The sequence below is a fragment of the Aotus nancymaae genome, unplaced genomic scaffold, assembly GCF_030222135.1.
Source record: "Aotus nancymaae isolate 86718 unplaced genomic scaffold, 86718_ANA_hifiasm-v0.15.2.pri h1tg000016l, whole genome shotgun sequence".
Lineage (NCBI taxonomy): Eukaryota > Metazoa > Chordata > Mammalia > Primates > Aotidae > Aotus > Aotus nancymaae.
In genome coordinates, this window is record NW_026988428.1 from 5,651,918 (window position 1) to 5,679,562 (window position 27,645).

At 40.4% G+C, this 27,645-nt stretch overlaps 1 protein-coding gene across 12 annotated transcripts in view; it reads left to right on the forward strand.

Moving 5' to 3' along the window:
* The first annotated feature begins 2,847 nt into the window (after positions 1 to 2,847).
* The window catches only part of NR2C1 (nuclear receptor subfamily 2 group C member 1), a 54,030-nt gene continuing 29,232 nt past the window's right edge, over positions 2,848 to 27,645 (forward strand). For 4 of the 12 annotated variants that reach the window (XR_010342938.1, XR_010342939.1, XR_010342940.1 and 1 more), the window contains exons 1-10: positions 3,571 to 3,800; positions 7,748 to 7,820; positions 8,385 to 8,465; positions 12,227 to 12,457; positions 15,460 to 15,541; positions 17,431 to 17,610; positions 18,626 to 18,773; positions 18,861 to 18,951; positions 23,130 to 23,311; positions 25,876 to 26,041. Coding sequence is in view for 8 of the 12 variants with exons in the window: in XM_064376873.1 (XP_064232943.1) it covers positions 3,583 to 3,800; positions 7,748 to 7,820; positions 8,385 to 8,465; positions 12,227 to 12,457; positions 15,460 to 15,541; positions 17,431 to 17,610; positions 18,626 to 18,773; positions 18,861 to 18,951; positions 23,130 to 23,311; positions 25,876 to 26,041 (1,452 nt within the window). In the remaining 4 variants the exon portion in view is untranslated. Of the gene's footprint in view, positions 3,063 to 3,558; positions 3,801 to 7,747; positions 7,821 to 8,384; positions 8,466 to 12,226; positions 12,458 to 15,459; positions 15,542 to 15,562; positions 16,039 to 17,430; positions 17,611 to 18,625; positions 18,774 to 18,860; positions 18,952 to 23,129; positions 23,312 to 25,875; positions 26,042 to 27,645 lie in introns of those variants that run through there. The other 8 variants (XM_064376874.1, XM_064376876.1, XM_064376877.1 and 5 more) reach the window with 8 other exon arrangements.

Below are 27,645 nucleotides of genomic sequence, written 5' to 3' on the forward strand. Positions count from 1 at the left end.
GGGATTACAGCCATGTGTCACCATGCCCGACTAATTTTTGTATTTTTAGTAGCCACGGCGTTTCACCATGTTGGACAGGCTGCTCTTGAACTCCTGGCCTCAAGTGACCCACCAGCCTTCAAAGTGCTGGGATTACAGGCATGAGTTATGGAGCCCGGCCAGTGTCATACGTTTGAAGATGAACTTCGGCCGGGCCTGGTGGTCACACCTGTAATCCCAGACCTTTGGGAGGCCAAGGCAGGTGGATCACTTGAGGTCAGGAGTTTGAGACCAGCCTGGCCAACATGGTGAAACCCCACCTCCACCAAAAATACAAAAACCTCAGCCAAACATTGTGTTTCGGGCCTGTAATCCCAGCTATTTGGGAGGCTGAGGCACGAGGATCACTTGAACCCAGGAGGCAGAGGTTGCAGTGAGCCAAGATCACACCACTTCACTCCAGCCTGGGCAACAGAGTGAGACTGCATCTCAAAAATAAAGATGAACTTCATTTACCTCTTTTCCCGAAGCATAATTAATGGAAACGCTTCTTTGCCTACAAATGATGTTCCTCAAATGGCTTCTACTTTCAAGTTTTAACAAGTCAACTTATTGTGACTTAAGTGAATTAACTGGGTGACGGGGTGACCACAAGCATCACTACAGGCATACATATTCTGCACCAAGAATAGAGAAGAGGTCTCAGATTGCCTGTTTCCATTGGGCCTTCAGTGTAGTCATGCCCTGAACAACAATATTTCAGTCAAGGACAGACCACATATACAACAATGGTTGCATAAGATTATAATCCCGTTTTTACTGTACTTTTTTTCTGTTTATTTTTCTAAAGGATTTACTGTACTTTTTTATGTTTATATATCTGATACACAAATACCTACCATTGTGTTACAACTGTGTCCAGTATTCAGTACAGTAACATGCTGTGTACAGGTTTGTCCTTGGATTGTGACCTAAGAGCAACAGACTACAACATACAGCCTAGGTGTGTCTAGGCTAGACCATCTAGGCTTGGGTAAGTATGCTCTATGATGAGTGTACTTAATGAAATTGTCTAAGGACTCGTTTCTCAGGACATGTCCCTGACGTGACTATACTTTCATAATTTTCACCTTTGGGACTAGCTTATGGGTATTGGCAGGGGGTCTCCCTTAAAACCAAACCAAACATACAACAAATAATGCTAAAAGGTAGAGGTGGTTTTTTTTGTTTTTTGTTTTTTTTTTAAAACACAGAGTCTCACTCTTGCCCAGGATGGAATGCAATGGTGTGAACTCTGGACCAGACTCCTGGGTTCAAGCAATCCTCCCACCTCGGCCTCCTCAGGAACTAGGACTACAGTCCTGCAGCACCATGCCTGGCTAGCTTTTTATTTTTATTTGTTTTAAAGAGATGAAGTCTCACTATGTTGCCCAGGTGGGTCTCAAACCTCTGGCATCAAGCAAGCCTCCTGCCTTGGCCTCCCAAAGTTCTGGGGGCAGGAGCTACTATGCTCAGCAGAGGTCGATTTTTAATGAGGGATAAAGCATATTTTTACTTGTTAGGGAATTTCATGCCTTGATCCCTGTCCATCTGCCTAGTTCCAGAGAGAAACGGTTGTTGGGAATGAGATCAGCAAACGTTTATTTTTCCTTCCTTTGATTTCTGCCCTGAGTCTGTGGCTGCTTTCCTACAGTGCCGACCTAAGCAAGATAAAACAGAAATTTCATGGTAAAACAAAGGAGACTAAATATTAAAAAAAAAAAAAAAAAAAATCAAGAATGCTTCAAAATCTAAAGCACAGAATACTCTGCACACAGGGCAGTTATTCCTGTCATACCTTGCTGCTACGGGTAGCCACCATCAGAAAGTGATGTTCCACTAATGTTTCTTCATTTCACAATTTAAAAAAAAAATTGTAGAGGCAGGGTTTTGTTATCTTGCCCAAGCTGGTCTCCAACTGCTGGCCCCAAGTGATCCTGCCTTGGCCTTCCAGCAGCCATCTTGCCCAGTTCTCGTTTCATAAATCCAACTAGCAGGCATTGTCCTGTGTTTGGTAATACACTCTGAGCAAAACAGACAAAAACCAGCCGTTGAGGAACACACACACACACACACACACACAGAGAGAGAGAGAGAGAGAGAGAGAAGGGAAAAACTCATTCTGTCATCCAGGCTGGAGTGCAGTGGTGTGATCTTGGCTCACTGCAGTCTTGACCTCTTGGACTCAGGTGATCCTTCCCCCTCAGCCTCCAAGTAATTGGGATGACAGGCCTGCTAATTGTTTTGTAGAGACGGTGTTTCGCCATATTGGCCAGGCTGGACTCGAACTCCTGGGCTCAAGTGATCCGTCCACCTCTGCCTCCCAACTTGCTGGGATTACAGGCGTGAGCTACCGTGCCCATTGTCTAGTGATTATATTCTTGCCCCGTTTAGCCATTACATCTCTTTACTCACAATAGTTTGTAAGTGAAACTTTGCCTTATCAGATGCATGAGTCGGCCTCAGTTTGTCATTATAAAGTTTAAATGTGATTGGAATCTACCCAGAGCCCGGTTTTCCAGAAATTAGAAAGAGATATGCCTAAGACCCAGAGGGTTATTTATTACACAAATCTGAAACATTGACTCAAAATTTTCCCTAATGCCCACCTTTGGCATATGAGCTTAAACCTTTGCAGGTGGCTTCAAAAAATACCTCGCTGGTAACGCGCAGCTCTGGCGGGGCACTCTGCCTCCAAGCCAAAAGGGGGCAGTGGACTCACAGAGCCGCGATGCGGCCCTCTGATCCCTTCACCCTACCCTGGGAACGTCACGACCTCCTCTCGCCGCTTCTCCCCGTCGCTAATGCGCAGGCGCAGGTGGGATCGCGCACCGCCAAGCCGAAAGAGGGGTCACGAACTCTGACCTCCTCCAATACACAAACCCAGAAGGCTCCCTCTCCCGGGATTCTGGATTCCCCCCCCGGTCCCGTCAGTTTCCTCCAACCTCTCTTCCCGGACGGAGCGCCCCCCCATCCAGCAGTGGCAGCCGCGGAAGTGTCGCGTCGGCGCCCGACGCAGGAGACAGCGCGGCGCAAACGCGCCGGTAAGAAACACTAGGTGGGGACACCGGCGACCGCGCCGGGGATGGGGATGGGGGGTGCCCTTCACCCCAACCGCCAAAGGATGCAGTCCCAGCGCATCCCGCGGCCTGCGCACTTCAGCCGGCGGCGCTGTTCGGTCTAGGAGTGCCGCTTTGGGGGGCTCGGGTTGGGCTGGGAGCGCGGAGCTGTGGTGCCGGATGCATCCGGGGCCGCGGGAGAGGCGCGGGCGGCGGGACGCGGGGCCGGACGGCGACGGCTTGGAGCACACAAACGCCTCTCCTGCGGCAGTAGCCGCAGTGCCTCTGACCTTTAACCTGCAGGGAAAGCTTCCGCGGCGCCGCAGTTTTCCCCGCCCCGGGGAGCCGCGCTCAGCGCCCGGGCCTAGAAGGCGCATGGCGAACGCGGGCACTGGTGGGACCAGGGAGAGGCCGACCATCGGCTGGGGGCCGCAAGCCCCAGCCTGCATCCCGACCCCAGCCTGCATCCCGACCCTAACTCTCGTACCTACAAGGGACGGACAGAATGACGCCCTCCACTTTCACTTTTCTCTCACGACAAATCGGGCCAGGGTCGTCGCTGCCTGCAGACCTGGATCTTAAAAAAAATGGAACGGCCCAGTGTCTTCACTTCACTGAGCACGTCCAAGCTTCCGATAGCTCTTTTAAGATATTCTTCCTCCAACTCGTGCAGCTACCATTTTTGTGCAGTATGAATGTTGCCAAGTTGTCCCATAATCTTCAGTAAGTAGGTCAGCCTTTAAACAAGTAACAGGAAAGGAAAAGCAAAAGATCTAGAATTAAGGCCTTTAGGGTTTTTATACCTCTAGAAGTTCTAAATAGACCTTCAATTTTGAGGTTTTTTGAACCATTTCTGCTGTGTGGTTGATGATACTCGATTGTCTTTAAACTTTGCCTAAGTCCAGTTAGTAAATCGGAAAAAGTGATGTGTATTTCTGTCATTGAAAGTGGGTCACATGAAATGTTGCTAGTCTTAGTTTTTTAAGGGGCATGTTAGTTTCTTCTAGGAAGGGTTTTTTTTGTTTTGTTTTATAGAAATGGCGTTGGTCCCATTTTGTTGTCCAGACTAATCTCTGGCCTCAAGCTGTCCTCCTGCCTCAGCCTGTTGAGTAGCTGGAATTTACAGGCATCCTAAGGAAGGATTTTGAGGGAGCAAACATTCCCGAATTCTGTGTGTCTGCCACACAGTGTATAATCCCTGCTCTTGGGGAACTAAAACATTCAATAAATAAAGTATAGATACAATTCATTGCCTTTTTTCAGTTACAAGACCATTTGCATCCTCTTAAGGTCTTTATGAACTGTCTCTAGAAAAATGCATCTTTAGATAATATTTTACATACAATATTAGGAGTTAACAGAATCTGTTTCTGAATCCTAGTTAACAACCTTAGTTTACACAATAAATGCTGAACCCTTCAAGAAAGACTGGGTTAAAAAACTATTTGAACCAAATGTTGTTTTTTTTTTTTTTTTTTTTTTGAGATGGCGTTTCGTTCTTGCTGCCCAGGCTGGAGTGCAATGGTGCGATCTCAGCTCACTGCAACCTCCGCCTCCCAGGTTGAAGCGATGCTCCTGACTCAGCCACCCCAGCTGGGATTACAGGCGACGACCACCACGCCTGGCTAATTCTTTGTATTTTTTGTAGAGATGGGGTTTCACCATGTTGGCCATGCTGGTCTTGAGAACTCCTGACCTCAGGTGATCCATGTGCCTCAGCCTCCCAAAGTGTTGGGATTATAGGCATGAGCACCCGGCTTAACCAAATCTTAAAGATCAGGTGGGCCGGACGTGGTGGCGTATGCCTGTAATTCCAGCACTTTGGGAGGCCAAGGCAGGTGGATCACGAGGTCAGGAGTTCCTGGCCAAGATGGTGAAACCCCATGTCTACTAAAAATACAAAAATTAGCTGGGCGTGGTGGCTGGCGTCTTTAATTGCAGCTACTTGGGAGGCTGAGGGAGGAGAATCACTTGAACCCGGGAGGCAGAGGTTGCAGTGAGCCGAGATGTCGCCGCTGTCACTCTAGCCTGGGCGACAGAGCCAGACTCTGTCTCAAAAAAAAAAAAAAAAAAAGGTTAGATGAATTTAAATGAAGGAGAAAATAGGAATATGTTGGGGAATAAAGAACATCAGAGTTTGACCTGAACCTAGGCCCCCTCTCGGAAGTGATGGGAAATGAGATGAGAATAGGGGGAAGCTGGATTAGAAAAGAACTCTCCCTTGTGTTCACAGTGCCAGACACCTTGTGCATACATAATAAATATTGAATGAATACCAAGGGAAGGGGTTAAAACTTTGTCCCTTTGCCATTAAAGTAGCATTGATGGTCTGAAACTGGAGAATAAGGATGTGATTCAGTTCTGTAAGTCATTTTGTGAATGCCTAGCCCAGAGTAAGCACTCAAAAGTAATTGCTGAATGGAAGAAAATTGAATAAATTATTGAGCCAATGAATATGACCATTTTTAAGACTCTTGGTACACATTGGCAAATTACTCTTCTAGGAAGGTTAAAACAATCTAACCTTCTACCAGCAGTCTATAAAGTATGTGTGTGTTGGCTGGGTGTGGTGGCTCATGCCTATTTAATCTTAGCACTTTGGGAGGCCAAGGTGGGCAGATAACTTGAGGTCAAGAGTTCAAGACCAGCCTGGACAATATGGTAAAACCCTTTCTTTACTAAAAATACAAAAATTAGGTGGGCATGATGGTGCATGCCTATAATCCCAGCTACTCTGGAGGCTGAGGCAGGAGAATTGCTTGAACCTGGGAGGTGGAGGTTATAGGGAGCCGAGATCATGCCATTGCACTCCAGCTTGGGCAACAAGAGCGAAACTCCATCTCAAAAAAAAAACAGAATGTGTGTGTTGCCTTATCTTTGGAACATGTATAGTCATGTGTGATGAGGATGTGTTCTGAGAAATGCATCCTTAAGTGATTTCATCACATACGAACATCATAGAACATACAAAACTAGATGGTATAGCCTACCATACACCTATGATATACAGTGTAGCCTGTTGCTCCTAATTTACAAACCCACACAGCATGTTACTGAATTCTGTAGGCAGTTTTAACACAGTGGTATTTGTGTAGGTAAAAAATCTAAACATAGAAGAGGTACAGTAAAAATACAGTATTGTGGGTGTAATCTTGTGTACCACTATTGTATATGCAGTCTCATTCATTGACTAAAACATCATGCAGTACATGACTATATATTGATCTAGTGATTCCCTGGATTTCATTCAGATACACCAATAGTTTATCTACTCAAGTTTTCATTATGCGGTGGCTTCTTTGAGTCTAATGCACCAATACACTGGTTTGGATTTTAGGATTTCTGGAAAAGATTTCTTAAAATATTTTTTATTTAATTTTTGTGGTAATATTTGTATTTAAGTAAAATTTAAAAGGACCAAACACTTACTTAATGAAAAATAAGTCTCCCTCCCATTCCTGTTCCCAAACTTGCATTTTCTTTCGTTGGAGGTAGTTATTGGAACCATTTTCTTTCTTATGTGTCCTTTAAAGTGTAGTTTTTCTTTTCTTTTTTCTTTTTTTGAGACAGAGTCTCATTCTGTCACTCAGGCTGGAGAGCAGTGGTGTGATCTTGACTCACTGCAACTGCCGCCTTCCAAGTTCAAGGGATTCTTCTACCTCAGCCTCCTGAGTGGCTGGGATTATGAGCACTGGCCACCATGCCCAGCTAGTTTTTGTATTTTTAGTAGAGATGAGGTTTCACCATGTTAGCCAGGCTGATTTTGAACTCCTGATCTCAAGCGAGCAGCCCACCTTGGCCTCCCATGGTGCTAGGAATACAGATATGAACCATAGGGGCCGGCCCAAGTGTAGATTTTCTTGTCTTTAGGTGGCATTTTAAAGTTTTATTTGCCTCCCTAGTTCTTGCATGTTTCTTACTGGGTTTATGCCTGAGCGTTATGGGCTGAATTGTGTTCTCCCACAAAATCATGTGAATCCCAAATTCCTGTGTTGATGTACTAACCACCAGTACTTCAGAATTGAGTATAGTTGGAGATAAGGCCTTAAAAGAGATAATTGAGTTAAAATTAGATCATTAGAGTATACCCTAATCCAAAATAACTGATGTTCTTCTATGAAGAGTGTATGACACAGGCACTCAGAGTGCCATCTAAAGACACATGGGGCCGGGTCAGTGGCTCACGCCTGTAATCACAGCACTTTGGGAGCCTGAGGTGGGCCGATCGCAAGATCAGGAGATCGAGACCATCCTGGCTAACACGATGAAACCCTGTCTCTACTAAAATAAAAATACAAGAAAAATTAGCCAGGCGTGGTGGCATGCGCCTGTAGTCCCAGCTACTGGAGAGGCAGAGGCAGGAGAATCACTTGAACCTGGGAGGCAGAGGTTGCGGTGAGCCGAGATCGCACCACTGCACTCCAGCCTAGGTGACAGAGTGAGACTCTGTCTGAAAAAAAATGAAAAAAGACACATGGAGGGCTGGGCATGGTGGCTCGTGCCTGTAATTCCAACACTTTGGGAAACTTCAGAAAATGCCAACCCTCCCATCCCAACTAGATTATTTTGAAGCAAATTCTTAAATATCATATAATTTTGTTTGTAAGTTATTTAATAAAAGTGTTTTTATGAGTATAATTATAAAAAAGCATCTTTTTTATTTTTGGCAGGACATTTTGGCAGTTGATCATGGCAACCATAGAAGAAATTGCACATCAGATTATTGAACAACAGATGGGAGAGGTATGTCTAGTTTGCAGTTTATCCACTGACACACCAAACTTATAATTCATACTAAATACATATGCCAGATTCTAGAGTTCCAGAAATAAAAGATATTCCCTAACTTAAGATAGCTTTTCAAGCTACTGAGAGATAGTTGAATAATCAGACAATTCACAGTAGAATGTATTAAGTGCTGTGACAGGTCATTGTATCTGGTGCTGTGGGAGCACAGAAGCAAAACAATTGAAAGGAAGGAAGGAAGGAAGTTACAGGGTTGTGGAGTGAGTAGGAATGCTTTTGGAGGGAATGCTTTTTGGAGGGTGCAACTTGAGGCCAATTTTGGTGGGATCAGTAGGAGTTCAGTGTCAATACAGACATCTTCATTTTTTTTAAATGGTTATGTCCTATTAATAAGAGATACCATGTAATCTGGAAGTTCTCAAAATATCGTCTGGGCACCCTTTCAGAGAATCAGCCAGGTAAAGACCATTTTCATAATAATACTAAAATGTTATTTGCCTTTTCAGTGTTCTCTCCCAAGTATACACTGGAATTTTCTTTCCGTTTTTTTTTTTTTTTGAGACGAAGTTTCACTCTTGTTACCCACGCTGGAGTGTGGTGGCGCAATCTCGGCTCACTGCAACCTTCGCCTTCCAGGACCAGGTGATTCTCCTGCCTCAGCCTCCCAAGTAGCTGAAATTACAGGCATGCACCACTACTGCTGGCTAATTTTGTATTTTCAGTAGAGATGGGGTTTCACCATGTTGACCAGGCTGGTCTCGAACTCCTGACCTTGTGATCCCCCTGCCTCGGCCTCCCAAAGTGCTGGGATTACAGGTATGAGCCACCGAGCCCAGCCAATAATAATTTAATTGTACGTTTAAAAATAACTAAGAGAGTATAATTGGATTATTTTTAACATACAGGATAAATACTTGAGGAGACGGATGCCATATTTTCCATGTGATTTGTTGCATGCCTGTATCAAAACATCTCATATACCCCAAAGATGATATATACTTACTATGTACCCGTGAAAATTAAAAACAAATAAATAAAAATTATGTTAACATTTAATGGGTTGTTAATTTTAAATGAATCAAGTATTTTAAAAAATTCTCTTTGAATTTCTAGTATGTTAAATATCAATAGATATAGCTCATGCAGAAAACCCCATCTCTACTAAAAATACAAATAATTAGCTGGATGTGGTGGCAGGCACCTGTAATCCTAGCTACTCAGGAGACTGAGGCAGGAGAATCGCTTGAACCTGGGAGGTAGAGGTTGCAGTGAGCCGAGATTGCACCATTGCACTCCAGCCTCAGCAACAAGTGTGAAACTGTCTCAAAAAAAAAAAAAAAAAAGCTCTTCAGAACCCTCAGTAATATTTTAGAATGTAAAGGGGTCCTAAAACCCAAGAACTGTTTCCATAATCTACTGCTCTTCCCTATTGAAGGCTCTTTGGATTGCTTAAATAATCAATTATAATTATCATGCTGCAGTAAATGTCCTTTTACTCATTTAAGCAGTGTTTCAACCCAGGAACAGTTATGTGCCTGGATGTGCCAAGTGCTCTTCTCTAAGACAGTGTGAACTATTAGTCTTTTATTCAATACAATTTGCTTTAGGAAGAAACTGATTAGTGAATCAGAGCTTCGTTTTAAATTTTGCATAGAAAAGAATATTGAAATAATTTCAGGAAAATAAAAATAGAAAAACTTTGGTACAGAAGAAACAGGATTGGAATTGTGAAAAATTAGAAACCAACTTTGCCATTTCAGAATTGAATCAAGGAATTTGATTGGCCTAATGAAGTTTGCTCTGAAATATATTTGCTGAATAACAGAAACTCTCAATGCTGAAATAGTCCTCTATATTCTTGAACTTGCTACTCCCCAGACTACCCCATCTTGGCAGATGGCAGTTCTGTCCTCCCAGTTGCTCAAGACGAAATTTTATAATCATCCTTGACTCTAATTTTCTTTCTTTTTTTTTGAGATGGAGTCTTGCTCTGTCGCCCAGACTGGAGTGTAGTGGCTCAATCTCGGCTCCCTGCAACCTTCACCTCCCTGGTTCAAGCAATTCCCTTGCCTCAGCCTCCTGAGTAGCTGGGATTACAGGCGTGCGCCACCATGCCCAGCAAATTTTTTTTTCTTTCTTTTTGAGACAGAATCTCACTATGTCATCCAGGCTGGAGTGCAGTGGCATGATCTTGGATTACTGCAACTTCTACCTTCTAGGTTCAAGTGATTCTTGTGCCTCAGCCTCCCGAGTAACTGAGACTACAGGCACCCACCACCATGTCCCACTAACTTTTGTATTTTCAGTCGAGACGGGATTTCACCATGCTGGGCCAAGGCTGGTCTCAAACTCCTGACCTTAGGTGATCCACCCGCCTCGGCCTACCAAAGTGCTGGGATTATAGGCATGACCAACTGCACCTGGCTTTTTTTGTGTATTTTTAGTAGAGACTGGGTTTTACCATGTTGGCCAGACTGGTCTCGAACTCCTGACCTCAGGCGGTCTGCCCATCTGGGCCTCCCAAAGTGCTGGGATTACAATTGTGAGCCACTGCGCCCAGCCCCTTGACTCTTCTTTCTTCACGTTCCACTCCGGTCCGTCAGCACATTTTGTTACCTCTCTCTTCTTAAAAATAAAACAAGTCCCAATATAATTGGTTTTTCACCCCCAGCATGGCCCCTACTCTGTTCCTGGCCAGTATTTTTTTGCCCATAGATCATAACCAGATACTGATGGTATCTGCAGTAGTGTCCTTTCTGATCTCCCTTAATTTTACTCCTGAACAATTTTTTTTCTTGAGACAGACCTGCTTTGTCCCCCAGGCTAGAGTGTAGTGGCATGATCCCAGCTCACTGCAACCTCCGCCTCCCGGGTTCAAGCGATTCTCCTGCCTCAGTCTCCCCAGTTGCTGGGACTACAGGCGCCCACCACCATGCCTGGCTAATTTTTATATTTTAGTAGATATGGGGTTTTATCATGTTGGCCATCTGTTCTCGAACTTCGACTTCAAGGGATCCACCTGCCTCAGCCTCCCAAAGTGCTGGGATTGCAAGCGTGAGCCACGGTGCCCAGCCTACTCTTGAACATTTGCAGTCTGTTCTTCACAATAAATTTAGAGTACTTTTTTACACTTTTTTTTTTCAAGATGGAGTTTTGCTCTTGTTGCCCAGGCTGGAGTGCAGTGGCACGATCTTGGTTCACTACAACCTCCACCTCCCAGGTTCAAGCGATTCTCCTGCCTCAGCCTCCCGAGTAGCTGGGAGCACGCCTGGCTAATTTTTTGTGTTTTTAGTAGAGACGGGGTTTCGCCGTGTTGGACAGGCTGGCTTCGAACTCCTGACCTCAAGTGATCCACCCACCTCGGCCTCCCAAAGTGCTGGGATTACAGGCGTGAACCACCATGCCCGGCCTACAGTTGTTGTTTTTTTTAAACAGGATCTCACTGTGTGCCCAGGCTGGTCTCGAACTCCTGGCCTCAAGTGATCCTCCTGCCTCAGCCTCCCAAGTAGCTGGGATTATAGATACCTGCTACTGTGTCTGGCTGATTCTTTTTTAAAAAGTAAAATCCTGTCATTCCTCTGCTCCAAACCCTCTGGTGGCTCTCCATTTCACACAGTAGGAAATCTAAACTTTTGTATGGCCTACAAAGCCCTCTAAGTCCCAGCTGTCACTCAGATCCCATCTTCTATAATTCCTATCTTCCCTTCTATCTTCCTCATACTGTTCTATTGCTGTGCTTTGTGTCTCACGTGTCAAACACCCTCCCTCCTGCCCTGGGACCTACTTTTATGCTCTGTTTCCTCTACTTGGAATGTTCTTCCCCTAGGTAGTCCTAAGCCTTGGTCTGTTTCTTCTCAGGTCTGTGCAAAAATGGTACCTCCTTAGAGTGATCTTCCCTCATTGCCCTCATTCTGATACTGTCTCACCTTACTTTGTTTTTCTTCATAGCACTTAGTACCGCCTGACAATATTATTTCCTCATTTACTATCTTTTTCCACTAAAATAAAAGCTTCATGAAGGCAAAAACTGTGTTTTATTCACTGCTACATCCCAGGATGCAGAACAGCCAATAGAAATCACCAATATGTATTTGGCTAAATGGAACGTGGGAGGGAAGGGGAAGGAGGGAATCAAAATAGGTCAAAATGTTCTTACTATTGTACCTTTGTTTGCACATTTGTTTATTTCCATAGGATAGAATTTTGTGGCAGTAGAATTGGTAGTTTAAAAGGTATGTGTATATTCTGCTGTAGTCTGTAAAAAAAAAAGATACATGTGTTTTACATTGACTACATATGTAATGATGTGCTTTTCTGTCTTTGAAGATAGGCGATAATGGTGTCATTAGAGAAAAACAAATGATTGACTTGAATTCATTATTTATTTTTTATAATTTTGTTAGATTGTTACAGAGCAGCAAACTGGGCAGAAAATCCAGATTGTGACAGCACTTGATCATAGTACCCAAGGCAAGCAGTTCATTCTGACAAATCACGACGGCTCTTCTCCAAGCAAAGTCATTCTGGCCAGGCAAGATGCCACTCCAGGAAAAGTTTTCCTCTCATCTCCAGATCCAGCAGGTGCCAACCAGTTATTTTTTACCACTCCCGATCTGTCTGCACAACACCTGCAGGTAACAAGTGTCTTTTTCTTTTACAAGTGTCTTAAGTGTCTTATGCTTAAAACAATTTCTTTAAAAAAATTGTTTTAAGCATATGTCCTGCCATGAATACTTTAGATATATGTATATTCAGTAGGAAAAAAAATGCATAAAACTGTGTGTAACAGAGTATCTACAGTGACAGCCCTCTCCTATAGGCCACTGTACTTTCCTCACAGTCATATATTTTGGGGGATTCTTTGTTGCATACGGTAAGATCCACTCTGGCTGATGTAGCCAGGAAGGCCTTTAATAAAAGATATAGAGAGCTTGCAGAATTGTTAGGAAGGCTGAAGAAACAGATTTAGGCCAGGTTTTCAAGAATACTGGAGCATGCTGCAAAATTGGCTTCTAAGAGACCTCCTACTTCTTCTGCATAATTAGGAAATTGTCAAGTCAGGGGCAGCTTTTGTAGCTGTATTTTCCAGAAGCAAGCTGCCTGTGCCACAAACAGGAAGCTGCCAGATCAAGAAGTTTGGACTATAGCTGCTGGCTTCAGCATTGTGCTTCCTTTGTTGTCATGCATATGTCCGTGACGTAGCAAGCAGTCTAGTCATGGTCTCCTGCTTTACTCTGGAACGTGGTAGTATAGGTTAACATTACATCATTTTACGTTTTGCTAGAATAGAAAATTATACATTATTCTTCAAAGACCCAAAAAGTTTTATACACCACATGCCTGTGGTTATGTAGATGTTTTCACTGCTGGTTGCTATGATTGGATACAAATATGATATACTCTGAAGTTTGCTTTTAGAGACTTTTTGAAGGTGGTCTACTTAAAATTGGGTTTCACATTTTATGATGAAAAATGAAAGAAAATTCGTCTTTAGATTGAAAAACTCTGAATTCATAAAACATGAAAATTTGCCTACATAGATACCATCTATTCATCCATTGATATTATTTGTATTAGTTTTGGAAATAAAAGTAGAAAGTGGATAGGGCTATAAATTTATAAGAATTTGTTTTATCAACAAGACAGAAGTCACACAAAAAAATTTATAACATTATATGTACCTTAAGTTCTTTTTCTTAAATTAGTAGACTTGATTTTTTAGAATAGTTTTAGATTTGCAGAAAAACTGAGCATATAGTACAGAGTTCCCATATTACTCCCCCGTAAATACAGTTTCCCTTATTATTAACATTTTAGATTCACGTGACCTATTTATTACAATTAATGAAGAATATTGATACATTATTAACTGAAGCTTATAGGTGGTTAGACATTCCTTGATTTTTGCCTAATGGCCCTTTTTGTTCCAGGATCCCATTCAGGATACCTTATCGCATTGAGTTGTCCTGTCTCCTTTGGCTTCTCTTGGCTAGACCAGTTCTCACTTTCCTTGTTTTTGATGACCCTGACAGTTGTGTGAGGAGTACTAGCCAGGTATATTGTAGGATGCCCCACGAATGGACTTTATCTGATGTTCTTCTCATGATTAGGCAGGGGTATGGGTTTTGGGGAGGAAGATTACAGAAGTTAAGTACCATTTTGTCACATTATGTAAAAGATACTATCAACATGATTTATGACTGATGAGGTTGACTTCTGTCACCTGGCTGAGGTAGTATTTCTCAGGTTTCTCCATTGCAAAGTCACTCCTTTAAAAAAAGTTCCATATTTTAAAAATGAAAATAATATTGGCACTTTGACTACTTATGGATCATCTCTAAAAGCAGTGAAAGAGCAACAGGTATAGGTTGGAATTCCCTTAGGTCAAAAGCTGATTTCTAGTCTAATGACCTAAGATGGAATGTGGGCAAATCCCTTAATTTCTCAATATCCCCTTCCAGCCTTAGGAAAAATAGATAAAAGATTAGCACGATTTGCAACAGCTAGGCTGTTAAAGAAAAGTGTAATACTTGCCATAGATGCTTTCATAGGACATCTAGTACCAAAAGTTTTTGTTTTGTTTAAGTACTTACTGAAGACTGATTTTTGTGATGATATAAGAAAAAATTATGCAATATATTACATAGTAAGGGGTAGTCATTTTAAGAACCATTTAAAGTTTGTAAAATCAGAATTACTTCTGAAGGAATTCAAATGCCATACCATTTTTTTTAATTGAATTTATTTGTTCACATTTCAAAATTGAAAGAAAAAGTTGAAAGAAAGAAACTAGTTAGCTTTTTTTTTTTTTTTTTTTTTTGGGATGGAGTCTCACTCTGTTGCCCAGGCTGGAGTGCAGTGGCACAATCTCGGCTCAGTGCAACCTCCACTTCCTGGGTTCAAGTAATTTTCCTGCCTCTGCCTCCAGAGTAGCTGGGACTACAGGCATGCACCACCACACCTAGTTTTTTTTATTTTTTATTTTTATTTTGAGACAGTGTCTTGCTCTGTAACCCAGGCTGGAGTGCAGTGGTGCGATCTCAGCTCATTGCAGCCTCTGCCTTCTAGGTTCAAGGATTCTCCTGCGTTAGCCTCCCAAGTAACTGGGATTACAGGCGCCCACCACCACAGCTGGCTAATTTTTTGTATTTTTAGTAGAGATGGGGTTTCACCACATTGGCCAGGCTGGTCTCAAACTCCTGACCTCAGGTGATCCGCCAGCTTCGGCCTGCCAAAGTGCTGGGATTATAGGCGTAAGCCACCGTGCCCAGCTTTCGTTTGTTTTTTAAAGAAGAAACTAGTTTCCTTTGCTAGTATCTTATTAGCTGTTTCTAGTGATGAGCTTTTGAAGTCTCTACATTTGTATAGCAACCATATTGGCATGATTATATAATTACCTCAAGGAAGTTTATTTGTAGCCCCATTTCTATTTAAAAAGTTCAGAGTTATCTTTTTATGCTATTATAAGCATATTTTTGTCATGTCATTCTATGTGGAAAGGTTCCAAGCTCTTCATAGAGTTCAGAGTTTAAGAATAACTTGTGAAAAAGCAATAAAGCAAGACCAACTGAATGTTCTTTAATTTTTTAATAGAATGAGTGCTGTTGAGTAACAACAGGTTTTTTGTTTTTTTAAGCTCCTAACAGATAATTCTTCTCCAGACCAGGGACCAAATAAGATTTTTGATCTTTGCGTAGTATGTGGAGACAAAGCATCAGGTAACATTAAGAATAACCTCTTAAAATTAAAAAAGAAAAATAACCTCCTGTATGTGTCGTGTTGTTAAAATAACTACCACACTACCATGTTTCTTCTACTAAAAGAAAGAAGGAAAAAAAAAAAGGCCGGGCGTGGTGGCTTACGCCTGTAATCCAAGCACTTTGGAGGCCAAGGTGGGCGGATCACCTGAGGTCGGGAGTTCAAGACCAGCCTGACCAACAGCGGTGAAACCCTGTCTTTTAAAAAAAATAAATAAATAAAAAATAATAAATAAGTAAATGAAAGAAGAAAAATAAAGGAGTATGTCATTTTTATGATTCACATTTGTAGCCTTTAAAATTTAATTTTTTCCCCAAAGTTCTTTTTATTTTGATACAGAGTCTCACTCTGTTGTTCCAGCTGGAGTGCAGTGTCATGATCTCAGCTCACTGCAGCCTCTGCCTTCTGGATTCAAGCAATTCTCCTGCCTCGGCCTCCCAAGTAGCTGGGACTACAGGTGTGTGCCACCATGCCTGGCTGACTTTTGTGTTTTTATTAGATATGGGGTTTCACCATGTTGGCCAGGCTGGTCTCAAACTCCTGACCTCAGATGTTCCACCCACCCTTCTTTGGCCTCCCAAAGTGCTGGGATTACAGGTGTGAGCCATCATGCTCAGTCCCAGAGTTCTTTATTCACTTATTTTCTTTACTTCAGTGCAGTTTAATTTGATTTGTAAAGAAATAAAATATGTATTTCACTTTTGAAAGTGAACACGTAAAAAAAAATTTTTTTTTTTGAGATAGAATCTCACTCTGTTGCCCCAACTGGAGTGCAGTGGTGCAATCTTGGCTCACTGCAACCTCTGCCTCCTGGGTTCAAGCAATTCTCCTGCCTCAGCCTCCCGAGTAGCTGGGACTACAGGCGTGTGCCACCACACCCGGGTAATTTTTATATTTTTAGTAGAGACGGGCTTTCGCCATACTGGCGAGGCTGATGTCCAACTCCTGACTTCAAGTGATTCACCTGCCTCATCCTCCCAAAGTGCTGGATTACAGGCTGGATTACGCCCATCTGTAGAAAGATTTTTTTAATGTGAAAACCAGAAGTTTTGGCAAAGGAATCATTTAAAAATGATGAGTTCTGATCCTTAATAATACATTACATTAGGCCAGGCAAGGTAGCTCATTCCTGTAATCCCAGCACTTTGAGAATGGAGGCAGAAGGATCACTTCAGGCCAGGAGTTTGAAATCTGCCTGGGTAACATAAAGAGATCCTGTCTCTTAAACAAAAAAAAATCAGCCAGTAGTGATGGCAGTGTTAACCACTAGGAGGCTGAGGCAAGAGGATCACTTGAGCCCAGGAATTTAAGGATTTAGGGAGCTTTGTTCATGCCACTGCACTATATATAGCCTAGGTGACAGAGCAAGACCCCATCTCTAAAAAAAAATTAAAAATTCATATATTTGTTTTTTATTAGAGAATATGCTTGTTTCATTCTCTATTTAGTAACCTCTCTTCGGGAGGCCAAGGCAAGAAGGATCGCTTAAGCCCAGGATGGAGACCAGCCTGGGCAAGATGGCAAGACTGTCTCTAAAAAAGGTTAAACAAAAAAACTGGTCAGGCGTGGTGGCATAAGCCTGTAGTCCCAGCTACTTGGGGAAATCCCTTGAGTCCAGTAGTTCCAAGGCTGCACTGGACTGTGATCGTAGCATTGCACTACAGTCTGGGCCACAGAGCATCTCTAAAATAATTACAATAAATAAAAATAACTTCTAAAAATGTTTTCCATGTCAGAAGCTCAAAAATAGTTTCATCTTATATGTTGTTTAAAGGGGAGCAATTGGCTTATTTCATTTCTGTTCTGAAATAACGTGACTTTTATATTTTCTTAAACATTTTATCTCTAGGACGTCATTATGGAGCAGTAACTTGTGAAGGCTGCAAAGGATTTTTTAAAAGAAGCATCCGAAAAAATTTAGTATATTCATGTCGAGGATCAAAGGATTGTATTATTAATAAACATCACCGAAACCGCTGCCAATACTGCAGGTTACAGAGATGTATTGCGTTTGGAATGAAACAAGACTGTATGTATTAGCTTTTAAGGAGAAAATACTTTTTAAGGATTCCTGCAAACTGGAAGAGTATTGAAATTAACAAGTTAAAATATGTCAAATGTGTACTTTTTAGTTTAGTTTTCCAACTAAAAATATAAGAATACATAAATATGTATGTATTTTTTATTCAACTAATAATTATTGAATGCCTGTGTAACAAGCATGTATTTGTAGTTTGTGTTTGGGAAAAAGCTTAACTAGCTTCAGATACCAGTTTACTTTTTGATTTAACTACTAAAGATTAGTAAGATAATGACAATAGCTAGTATTGATTGAGCTGTCACTATGCTAGACACTGGGCTTATCATGTGTATTAACTTACTCTCACAGCGATTCTCTGCAGTAAATACTGTGTTACCCATTTTACATTTGAGTAAACAGAGGTTGAGAAATCTGCTGAAGGTCATATAACTAATGAGTGGCATAAGCTGGCTTTGAATCCTGGCGGTCTAACAACCTTACTATACTATCTCCTAAATATTACAAGATAAAATTCTTATAAATATTACATATTAATTGTATTTTATAAAGAAAGACCAAGTAGTTGAATTACTTCTCAAAAATCTCCTGTCCTTAGTTAATAAAAGATCTACCTTAGGCTTTTTTGTTCCTTTCAGTATTATTTTCAATGGATTAAATTTCACTTCATTTTTTTAAAGCACTCATATAGGTATGTAAGTGACTCCTAACTTTAGTTCTTTCTTCTTGATGGTGAACTTTTAAAAAATAAGAGTTCCTTTACATTTCTATCACAGGAATGGGGAGCAGGGAGAGAAAAGAGAATGAGTGATGCAAGTCAGCTAGTTTTACTAATCTAAAGCAACGTTGTGAACTTGCACATAATTTCTAGAGATTGATGGTTATCTTTGGAGTTTAGTATGGTAGGCATGTCTCCTCTTAGCAGCATTAAGCTTACATACAGCTTAAATTTATAATTGTCTGTAAATCCCATATTGTGATATAATAGTTTAACACATTTTTGTAGCTGTCCAATGTGAAAGAAAACCCATTGAAGTATCACGAGAAAAGTCTTCCAACTGTGCCGCTTCAACAGAAAAAATCTATATCCGAAAAGACCTTCGTAGCCCATTAACTGCAACTCCAACTTTTGTAACAGATAGTGAAACTACAAGGTAAAGTAAAACAGACACTGAGTAGCTGGTCATTTTGTTTTTCTTCCCAACGAAACTCAGGCTAAAATTTGTACTTATTTGTCATAGGTCAACAGGACTGTTAGATTCAGGAATGTTTGTGAATATTCATCCGTCTGGAGTAAAAACTGAGTCAGCTGTGCTGATGACATCAGATAAGGTGTGTTTAGTACAATTTAAAGCTTCGATATTTTTAAGCTTTTTAAAATGTTTTCCTAATTGCTTCCATTGCTTTGGTCAATTGCTTTGTTCTTAAAAAAAAAAAAACCTTGTAATGTGGAATTTTTAACTTAAATTAGAAATGCTCAGCCGGGCATGGTGGCTCACGCCTGTAATCCCAGCACTTTGGGAGGCTGAAGCAGGTGGATCAACTGAGGTCAGAGTTGGAGACCAGCCTGACCAACATGGAGAAACCCTGTTTCTACTAAAAACAGAAAAAATCAGCTGGATGTGGTGGTGCATGTCTGTAATACCAGCTACTCAGGCAGGAAAACCTTGAACCTGGGAGGTAGAGGGTACAGTGAGCCGAGATTGCACCATTGCACTCCAGCCTGGGCAACAAGAGGGAAACTCCGCCTCAAAAAAAAAAATTAGAAATGTTCATAGTTTCACTACGACGATTATCGCTTTAACATGAAAGCAACAAACACATACTCTTCCCTCATCTTGAAATAGAAGCCCTCAGTAAAAGACATTTATAGGTGTAAAATTCTTAGTATTTATTTTATGTTCCCTTATAGATATGTTAGTGCTAAAATACTTAAAATATTTCAGGTAAAAATAAATTCCTAGCACACGTCCATCAAAATATTTACTTGAGTCAAGAGTAGGAATAGGACTTCAAGAGCTCTCCTATTATGTATTCAGGTCATCCAATTCTCTTAGGGATTGGAGCAGCTTTATGTTAGACCAATGGTCTAAAGGAAAAACAGTTTGTTTATTTAGATTGAACATGAAGAGTTTCTGTACTTTTCAGAAATCCTTGATGAGAACAAGAAGCAAAAATTTATCCTGAAAACTTATATCTGAAAACAGATTTTAGAAAGCCTGCAGTCAGAGTTTATCTCAGCCTGTGATGGGGTTTTTGTTTATTTTTGAAACAGGGTCTCCTCTGTCACCCATGCTGGGGATGTGGTGGTGGCATAGTCATGACTAACTGCAGCCTCATCCTCTCAGGCTCCAGTGATCCTCTCACCTAAGCCTCCCAAGAAGCTAGGACTACAGGCACGTGCCACTGTGCCTGGCTAATTGTTTCTATTTTTATAGAGACCCAAGTGTCGTTGTATTACCAGCTGGTCTCGAACTCCTGGGCCCAAGTGATCCTCCCACCTCAGCCTCCCAGATTGCTGGGGTTATGGGCATAAGCCACTCTGCCTAGCCAGGATCTGGTTTCATATAACCTATAAGATTATTTGTCCTGTTTATTGCAAGATTTGTTATATATTTGCCACTTGATGCTTTAAGGCACTCTAAATACTTGGGCTCTGAAATCAGATTTCATCTATCACTTACTAGCTATATAACATTAGGCAAGTTATTTGACCTCTCAGTGCCTCACTTTTTCGTCTGTAAAATAAGAGTAATAAGAATATCTATTGGCTGGGCGTGGTGGCTCACGCCTGTAATCCAAGCACTTTGGAGGCCAAGGCGCAGATCACCTGAGGTCGGGAGTTCAAGACCAGCCTGACCAACGTGGTGAAACCCCGTCTTTAAAAAATAAAAAAAATTAAAAAGAGTATCTGTCTTACAGATTGGACGTTAGCATGTAATTGCTAGGTGAGGCATTTGGCCTCTTGCCATGTATTTTGGAAAACTTAGCCCTGTCTACATGATTAGCCTTGTTGACATGATTCAAGGTTAGAATGATAATTGGTTTTATTGACATATTAACTCCTTTAGGGAAGGAAGGGAACTAGGTTTCGTTGACAAACTACTCTGCCCAGACACTGTGCTCTCTTATATATCTTGTATTAAATTGTTATGACAACCTTATGTAAGCTTCTCTGACAAATGGCCCCAAAACTGTGAAGTCACAAGATGAAATTTTTCCATGTTGGCTAAGAGCCTTTGGGGCAAAAACTTAAGAATCTAGTTAGATATGTTGCTAGATAGAAGAGAATATATAAGCTTCTAAGTTTTAGGTGAATAGTAAAGCATTTAAAAATTGTAACTGATGTACTTTTTATTCAAAGATAAGAAAACTGCTTGGAGCGGAGCTTAACATTGTGGGCTTTTCTGGGCACAGTGGCTCAAGTCTATCCCAGCAACTTGGGAGGCTGAAGTTGAAGAGTTCCTTGAGTCTAGGAATTTGAGACCAACCTGGGAAACAGCGAGACCCTGTCTCTAGAAATAATAAAATTAGCCAGGCATGGTGGTACATGCCTGTAGTCCCAGCTATTTGCGAGGCTGAGACAGAGGATTACTTGAGTCTAGGAGTTCAAGGCTGCAGTGAGGTATGATCCTGCCACTGCACTCCCGTCTAGGCAATAGAAGTGTCTCTAAAAGACACTGTCTCTTAAAAAAAAAAAAAAGCACAGACTTTTGCAGTCAGACAGTCCTGCCTCTACTATTTGGATCATTCTTCTGGTTGGCGATAGAGGAATGATGATTTCTGTTTCACAGGGGTCTAATGGGGGTTACATAAAATGCATATATGGGTATTAATTCTGTAAGAACTTGGTAACTGGTAGGGTTTCCAGTAAATTATTTTTGGACCATTGATTAATTTGGGGAGAGCACAAACATTGTTTTATTCTACTGATTCACCAAAGTAAATCTCACATAAATTGAAGAATTGTTACAATAAATGAAACATGGGAATGTATGTGTTATTTTAGGATTACGAACACTAAAAAAAACCATGAAGAAACTACTAATCAAAAAGATATCACTAAGGGGTTGTGTCAGTAGGCCATAGAAGGCAACTTAAAAGGCTTCTCCTTAGGTTAGGATGGGAAAGGATTTACAAAAGAATTAAATAAATTTAAATCAAATATATAAAACATCAAATAGATGAAAACCTATGAATTAAAAATTATACTCAGAAAAACTCATCTATCACAATTAGAAATGGCTAGGGTATCAACTTCTTGCTCTGAAAATTGATAACTAAAAGAAAAATAAAGTACCTGTCTTTCCTATACAAATTATAATTCTGGGTTGAGAAAGAATTGAGAGAAAATTCTTTTTTATAAAAGAATTGTAGCTAATGCACAAATAATGTATACATAATCAACAAACATTACAAAATGAAGACAAACAAGGCACGGTGCCTCATGTCTGTAATCCCAGCACTTTTGGTGAGGCTGTGGCAGGTGGCTCACTTGAACCCAGGAGTTTAGACCAGCCTGGGTAACGTGATGAAACCCCATCTCTACAAACAATACAAAAATTACCTGGACATGGTGGTATGCACCTGTAGTGAGGAGGCTTAGTTAGGAGGATTACTCGAACCCAGGAGGTGGAGGTTGCAGTGAGCTGAGAACACACCACTGTACTCCAGCCTGGGTGACGGGGTGAAACTGTCTCAAGAAAAAAAAAAAAGACAAATCGAAAGTATGTCATGTTTAACAAAAAATCAGTGTCTTACCTATGTAAAGAGAATTTTCAACTCCAGTAACAAAAAAAGTGAAGAGAATAATGGATAACTGATCTATTTCTTTTAATTTTTGTGTTTAATACATTGCCTTTTAACACATTTAATTAACACAGTGTCTGGCAAAAGTTGGCATCCTAGGAAGTCTGTTCAACAATTCATTTGCCCTATTTCCCCTACTTTTCACTAGTATTCTTTACATTCCATACAAGTTTATAGTTTATATAGTAAGTTTTAGAAATTGTACTGAGGAGGCTGAGGCAGGGAGGATCACTTGAGGCAGGGAGGATCACTTGAGGCCAGGAGTTCAGGACCAGCCTGGGCAACACAGCAAGACCCCTTCCCAAAAAATGAAAAAAAAAAAGCCAGGTATAGCAGAGCACACTTGCAGTCTTAGCTGCTCAGGAGGCTGAGGCAGGAGGATCACATGAGCCCAGAAATTTGAGGATGCAGTGAGCTGTGTTCATGCCACTGTACTCCAGTCTGGGTGACAGAGTGAGATCTTGTCCCATTAAAAAAAAAAAAAAAAGTAACATATAAACATTTCTTATGAAATACACCTGATGTTTTTAAACTTGTATTTTCCTCAAGAAATTTCTGAAAGCTCAGAGCCCTTTAACTTTCCAGGATAATTTATCATACTGTTCTTTTCTTTTGGCACATCATAATCTATAATTGGATATTTCAGATTGAAAAAAATACTGATACCAATTCACAAAATTTTAATACCCTTTTTTTTAAAGGCTGAATCATGTCAGGGAGATTTAAGTACATTGGCCAGTGTGGTTACATCATTAGCGAATCTTGGAAAATCTAAAGATCTTTCTCAAAATAATAATGAAATGTCTATGATTGAAAACTTAAGCAATGATGATACCTCTTTGTGTGAATTTCAAGAAGTGCAGACCAATGGTGATGTTTCAAGGTAAGGTCTCTTTTGATTATCAGTACCCTTTTGTTTACATGTCTTTCAGTATTAAAAATATTTTTGTCTCAAATTCTACTTATAGAAGTTTCAGAAAACAAATACAGGTTGATTATCCCTTATCCGAAATGCTTTGTTCAGACCAGAAATGTTTCAGGTTTCAGATTTTGGAACGTTTGCATTACTCTGGGTATCATGCATGCCTTTCTGACCTTTTCAAAAGTATCTTTACACCACAGAGAAGAGAATATGCCAAAAAAAAAAACAAAACAACAACAACAACAAAAAAAACAGTGAGTAATGCACATAGGTTTTAGCTCCTTATGGGGAATCAGGGAACCTGCCATTGGCATGTCTGGCCCGAACATGTGCCATTTTATTATCCTTAGTGGGCGTGCTTGCTTGGGGGAATCTGGGCGTGTGTAGAAAAGATTTTATCTTAGCTGGTTTTTTATCCTTGGGGACAGGGAATAAGCACTAAGTACACTGTTATGCACATGCATTTTGACTGAATCCATTATGAGAGATCAGGTATGAAATTTCCACTTGTGGCATCATGTTGGTCCTCATAAAGTTTCTGAATTTAGCATTTTGGGTTTTAGTATTAGGAATGCTCAACCTACATTTCTGTTTTCACTTAGAAAATTTAAGGCATGGTAAGTTTTAACTGAAAACCTACATTCAGTATGAAAAGTTATATTCTAAATAACAAAATCAGTAAGTGAATATTTTTAAGATTAGAAATGTAGTCTTAAAATTTAGGAATTTTTTTCTTCCAAAGATAAAGATGTGTGTGAAGAGTGAAACATTTGTCTTTCTAGGCAATCATGTTGATCCTGCTTTTCAATTTCTAGTGATTAAAATTAATGTAAAAGACTTAGTTTAACCGAGTTGTAATATTAGTTTAACCAACTAAGTCTTTTACATTAATATTCAGTTTTAAGTTACACTTAAAGAAAGTAGTATCAGAATTGTTTTTCATTCTGTAAATATTAATGCTTAGGATATAGAAATAATTTCTTCAGGCTTTTCCCACACTACGTTTATCATCTAAAATATTGAATAAGCTGAACACATTATTTGTTTAGGAGGCTGAGGCAGGAAGATCACTTCAGCCTGGGAGTTTGAGTCAACTAGCAACTAGACCCCATTGCTAAGAGGAAAAAAAAGATAATGATAAATATATACTGATTTGGCCAGGCGTGATGGGTGAACCCTGTAATCCTACCACTTTGGGAGGCCGAGGTGGGTGAACCACCCGAGGTCAGGAGTTCAAGACCAGCCTGGCCAACATGGTGAAACCCCATCTCCATTAAAATTGAAAAAATTAGCTGGGTGTGTTGGCACATGCCTATATTCCCAGCTATTCAGGATGCTGAGGCAGGAGAATCGCTGAACCTGGGAAGTGGAGGTCGCAGTGAGTCAAGATCATGCCATTGCACTCCACCCTGGGCAACAGAGCGAGATGCCATCTCAGAAAACACCACCACCAACAAGATATTATATAGACATATGTATATAATTACTGAATAAATGTGGTATTCAGTAATAAACTACATTTAAGAGTCACAATAAGTAATACTTTGTTGAATATGAGATTTTAAGAAAGTCTAGGAGGCCTATTGTTGAAAAATAAGGGGAACTATTTTGAGTAATTATTTGCTAACATTAGTTCATTATTATTCTAATATCAAATTGTTACAGTTTAGATTTAGCTATGTGACCATACATTTTAAAATACTCTCTGCCTGGCTGCAGTAGCTCATGCCTGTAATCCCAACACTTTTGGGAGACCAAGGCGGCACGATTACTCGAGTACAGGAGTTGGAGACCAGCCTGGGCAAAATAGTGAGGCCCAGTTTCCACAAAGAATTTGAAAATTAGCTGAGCATGGGGCTGCACACATGTAATCCCAGCTACTCGGGAAGTTGACGTCAGAGGATCGCTTGCTTGAACCCAGGAGTTCAGAATTACAGTGAGCCATGATCTTGCCACTGCAGTCCAGCCTGAGTGACAAAGTGACAAAATAAACATGAATAAAATGTTTTCTGAATTTTTAAATAAAATTTAAGACCTATTGTACTGTGTATATTAAAGTCGACATAAGTTCTTACCATTGTTCTAAGTAACTTTTGTATCCAAAATAAATGGGCTAATAGTCTTGTGTGTCAAATATATAATGTATTTTAAAATGGTTAATTAAAAATAATTTTGTTTGAGATGAGCTCTTGCTGTGTCACCCAGGCTGGAGTACAGTGGTGTGATCATAGCTCACTGCAGCCCTTCCCTCCTGGGCTCAAGCGACAAAATATATAACTTTTAAAAGCCTATTGTCATACAAAAATATAAAGATGTTTCTCCCTCTTAATTATACAAGATTTTTAAAAGAGACTTTAGGCCGGGCATGGTGGTTCACGCCTGTAATCCCCGCACTTTGAGGTCAGAAGTTCTAGACCAGCCTGGCCAGTTTTTTAGGCTTAAATCTTAATTATAGGATCCTGTATAGAATTGTTATTTTATTGTGGTGTTTGGTCAAGCTCACAGCTTCTGATGTCTTCTTACAGGGCATTTGACACTCTTGCAAAAGCATTGAATCCTGGAGAGAGCACAGCCTGCCAGAGCTCAGTACCATGCATGGAAGGAAGCGTACACCTCATCCCTGGAGAATCAAGCATAAATTATACCGAAAAAGAGGGGCCACTTCTCAGCGATTCACATGTAGCTTTCAGGGTATTTCTATGCGTTTTTTTAATTTGCATGTTGTGTTGCTTGATTTTGATCCACCTTTCAAAAATCAAAGTGTGTTTTGTTGTGCTTTTAAAGTCAGAAATATCCCTGATAGAATTTCAAAACAGCAGCTAAAACATACTCATCTGGGCCAGGTGTGGTGGCTCATGCCAGTAATCCCAGCACTTTGGGAGTCCGAGGCTGGCGGATCACCTGAGGTCAGGAGTTCAAGACTAGCCTGACCTACATGGAGAAATCCCATCTCTACTAAAAACACAAAATTAGCCGGGTGTGGTGGCACATGCCTGCAATCCCAGCTACTCGGGAGGCTGAGGCAGGAGAATGGCTTGAACCTGGGAGGTACAGATTGCGGTAAGCCGAGATCATGCCATTGCACTCCAGCCTGGGCAACAAGAGCAAAACTCCCATCTCAATAAAAACGAAACAAAACAAAAAAAACATACTCATCTGGATATAGAAACAAAATATCTTCAGTCTTTCTGTTTATCAAGATACCAAATAAGCTGGGCATGTTAGTGCACACCTAGCCTTTTGCATGTGTTGCTTTTGTTCAGTGCCTAGCTACTATTTTATAGTAAATCAATTAAGACCCAGATATTTTGCTCTTACCATAGTAACTACAAAGAATCCATTTGTTATGTATCACCATAATTAGCTGGCTTTCAGCATTATTACAAGATAAAAATTGGCTAGGTGCAGCGGGTCCCACCTGTCATCCCAGTACTCTGGGAGGCTGAGGCCAGAGGATTACTTGAGCCCAGGAGTTTGAGACCGGCCTCTGCAACATGCCAAGACCTCGTCTCTATTATAAATAAAAATTACATAATAAATTAAAAATTTTAAAGATACAAATTGTTTAATACATTTTAACTTTTAGTTTTTCACTTTACACTTTTTAGCCATTTTGGAGAAGGTACATTTGTAATTTGTTTTGTTCCCCTAAAAGTAATGGCAACAATTGCAATTACTTCTGCACCAACCTAATTATGACAGAAATAATACCTGTAGAAAACTAGAAATAATACATGTAGAAGACTAGAAAATCACTTTCTACTGTTTGATTTGTCATTAAGTAATGCTTGGATAGAGTTACAGACATGCTCACTGTGGAGACCCCACATTAAGATCCTATTGTTTTGACTCTTCCATTTTAACCACTTAGCTAAGGATACTATTAGCAAGATGTATGCAAAGGGATTGAATCCATATAGATTTCACTTAGCAATATATAGCAGTCCTGGAATGCCTGAGGGTGACTTCTCATACTTTTACTATAGATTATAAAAGTCCATGGATTTCTTAGGAGAAGATGTACAGCTATCAAATAAATGTGTGTATCATTAGTAGAAATTGTGAGTGCAAAGTAATATTTGTATTTATAAAATTCACCTTGATAGAAATAGCCATAGAGAAAACTCAGTGGCTTAAAATAGTATAATTTGATGTAATCAATAAAATAGATCAGTGAAGAAATTTTTATGTAAAATTTAGCAAAGAAAATTTACATGGAAAAAATTACAAAATTTTTTTTACACTCTACAGGAAAACTTAATATCATTCTAAAAAATTATGGTAAGATTTATGGA